Source organism: Loa loa (assembly GCF_000183805.2).
Source record: "Loa loa unplaced genomic scaffold supercont3.112, whole genome shotgun sequence".
In the NCBI taxonomy this organism is placed as follows: Eukaryota; Metazoa; Nematoda; class Chromadorea; order Rhabditida; family Onchocercidae; genus Loa; species Loa loa.
The window spans coordinates 20,076-23,693 of record NW_018108292.1 but is presented as its reverse complement, the minus strand read 5'-3'; the positions used below and the strand labels follow the sequence as shown (position 1 = coordinate 23,693).

The following is a 3,618-nucleotide window of genomic DNA, read 5'->3' as shown; positions in this document are numbered from 1 at the left end:
ATGATAATGATAATATAGGAAGAAAAATGACATTACATAAATGATAATGATAATATAGGAAGAAAAATGACATTACATAAATGATAATGATAATATAGGAAGAAAAATGAAATTACATAAATGATAATGATAATATAGGAAGAAAAATGAAATTACATAAATTAAATTTAGATGATTACATGTTTCTGATTTAATGATAAGGAATGAATAAATGAGAAATATTTTGTTTGGCGATATATTTCATTAAGTATATATAATTTTATTACTTAATTTTATTTTGATATGATTTTATCATTTTATTAATAATATGATTTTATTAAATGATATACTTTATTAAATGGCATATTTTATGAAGTATCATACTTTATCAAGTGATATATATACTTTATTGATATATTAAGTAACATACTTCTTGACTAAATGATGTATTTTGTTTGTTGAATATATTTCATTAAATGATATACTAAATGATGTAATTTATCAATTCATACATTTTCATATCAATTTTATCCAATTCATTAATCATTGTTAAATGAATAACTGAGAAAATGCGTATAACATTTCAATTTTATGCCTTTAATTTAATTATTATTAAGAGTCAAAAATTATCACAGCTAAAATATGATTTTATTGCTAGCATAACTAATTCAGATTATATTTTATTCCAAATTTAATTTAACATTTCGTTACCTATTTGTTATCTAATCTTATTTTTTTTTTTTCTCAAATTATAACTTGTTTCAAAATCAAAACGATTTATTAGCTAGGATTTTTTTCTTATACATGATATTACTTCAGGTATTATTTGTGTTGCAGGTAAGAATATAAAGTATGAAAATTATCATGAGAGGTAATAATGATATTGACATCTTACCTTAGTCACAAATTTTTTTCCTAGAATTTTAAGTTTTAAATTTTGTAGAAAAATAAGAAATTAAAATAAATATCTTATTTTCGTCTTCATTCTCAACCTTCTCTCATTTCAAAATTTCCATCCCTTATTTATCCTCTTCTCTAATTGGAAATAATTAATTAATTTAATAGGTTAATATCAACGAATAAATTTAATCATTTGGTTAACGATTCGATGAACTGACCAATGGTATATGTTTCTTTTTAGAAGCCTATATGTCAAAGCAATCTTTGACATACAGTTGTTAGTTATTCGATCATCATGAGGATTTGTTAAATAGGTTAACCGTTTAAATTTACATTAATATATTATTACCACACATAATACTGTTTGTGGCGGTAAATGATCGAAACCAAATGGCGCTAATTTATTCTGTAATCGTTCTTCTTTTCCTTTTGTATACCAATAAAAGTTACGCTGAATTAGTCGACTTTCCATTGTTGCTATAAAAAGAATTTTTTATTTTTAAAAATATTTTGAATAAAAAATTAAAATTGACAATTTCTTTTGTTTTTTCAAATGAACTTTAATAATTATCAATTTAAATATATCAGAAATGTATTAAAAATGCAATAGGATAAGCAATTTTTTGGAAATTTTTTAGGAAAACAAATTTGTTAATATTATTTCCAATATGCTAATATTATTTCCAATATGCTTAATTAATGATTAGATTTAACGAAATGATTGATTTTTGATAGTTTGTTTCTATAAATAATTGTAACCGATCTACGATTTTATGCAACAACCACACTTGAACAATCATGTAATGATCATCATCCGGACCGGAAAATCATTCTTCAATTAAATTAAACATCGTCAATGCCTATTCCGGTTCGATCGTCAATGCCACTATTCCGGTATCAGTGAGATCTGACTAATTGCTTGCATAGATTCCATTTTCCTACAGCTTATAATGTATATCCGGTTGATAACAATTCAACTTAAACCACCGATATCATAAGTTTTGAATGATAAGCATGCAATTATATCAAAAATGTTGCATGAAATGTTTAAGTAATTCCGGTACCGGTATTCCTCATATAATTTTTTCGCATTTAACATTCATTAGTTAAAATGTCAATCACTTATACTTTTCCGGAATAATATTGCCTAATCAGAATGTAGTCTATTCATAATTTGCATGTAAATATATCCGGAAATAGTTGATCGTAACTCTGATCTCTGACATTACTACTATTAAATGCTTAGGTAATTCCGGTTGTGGAAAAAAAAACTTACATTTTGATGCCGGTCTAGAATTGACCTCAGTAAAGATAATTAACATTAAGAGAATAACGAATGATGAAACCATTGATTCAAATATCTAAAAAAAAAAAAATAATAATTGAAATCTATTAATTTCATACAAATTTATAGAAGAGAATTTGTTTTAGGTTTTGTTTTTTTTTTTTTTCTTTTCCTTACTCATTTGCTAATAATATTTGAGAAATACATTAATTAGTAGTAAAATAATTAATATGCCAATTAACAGGAAAATAGCAAAATCACATATTAAATTAATAGTATAATTAATTAAAACAATTTTGAACATAAGAAAAAAAAAGAAGCAAAGTGCAAAGATAAAAACATTTGGAGTGTAAAATGATTAGAATGATGATATTAAGATGGATGATAATGAATAATAACTATTAGCATTAATGCATTTCGAACACTGACCAAATGAATGGTCATTCCATTGGTCAAATGTTAATAAATATTAATAGGATAAATAATAGTTGAAGATTTATGAACTGCACAATGTTTAAGCTTCAAGCAAATGAATCGATAAGCCTAAGATCATATGGAGATGATTAATGACAAGATGGCTTGGTTTACTGAATCATCTGATTTTTGAAATTTATCAGTAGAAAGACAATACGAACTTCGTTTCGATTTATGGATTAATATATTTTCATCAATAAAACAAGAATATATTTAGTGATAATCGATAATCGATGTATGTAATTAATCGTTAATATTTAATTTTAATTTTTAACAAATTAATTATTGTTATAAATTATAAGTTAATTTTAATTGAAGAAAAATAAATTGTTTTTTGCAAAGGTTTTTTTCACAATAAATAGGCTAAAGTGAAATAATTTTAATAGCTAATACTCAAAAATTATACTCATAACTCATAATTATGGCATATAATTATATAAAATTTCTTTCAAACATATGCAAATATTTAATCCTTAAATAATATTCATATTAGTCGTAATAATAATTAGTTAATAATATCATACAATAATAGAAAAGATAAATATAATTAATCGAAGATGAAAAAAGAAAAAAAAAGGAAAGTTTAAATTTGAAATAAAAAAAATGAACGTTGAAAAAATTACAAATAAAAAAGGAAAAGGAAAACTTGAGAAATGAAGAAATTAAAAAATTTGTACTTAAAATTAAAGATATATTTATAAATGTATGAAAATTACAACAAAAAAAGTTGTGTGAAAAATAAAACTTTTCTCATCTTCTTATCTTATCTTTGCAAAATAAATAAATAAGTAATAAAGTTTCCTCCCTGTTAAAATATAAAAATAAACTATTATTCTGACATTTATTTATTGCAAATTTAAAATAACAAAATTCTTATGTATGCTTTCTTATTAGCAAATGCTTATTTGATATTTTTCATTAAGTTTATCATCAGCTGATTAGCGTATTTTTTCTGTTTATTATCATCTGATCAATGTTAT

At 22.7% G+C, this 3,618-nt stretch overlaps 1 protein-coding gene across 1 annotated transcript; it reads right to left on the bottom strand.

Annotated features, from left to right (window-relative positions):
- Nucleotides 1-1,076: 1,076 nt before the first annotated feature.
- LOAG_17674 (hypothetical protein) lies at nt 1,077-2,246 on the bottom strand (the record flags this gene model as incomplete). Its single annotated transcript, XM_020450337.1, has 3 exons — nt 2,156-2,246; nt 1,229-1,356; nt 1,077-1,124 (listed from the first exon to the last, which is right to left on the bottom strand). Exons 1-3 carry the CDS (start codon nt 2,226-2,228, stop codon nt 1,077-1,079), a joined length of 249 nt encoding a protein of 82 aa, XP_020305994.1. The 5' UTR covers nt 2,229-2,246.
- Between the last annotated feature and the right edge of the window lie 1,372 nt (nt 2,247-3,618).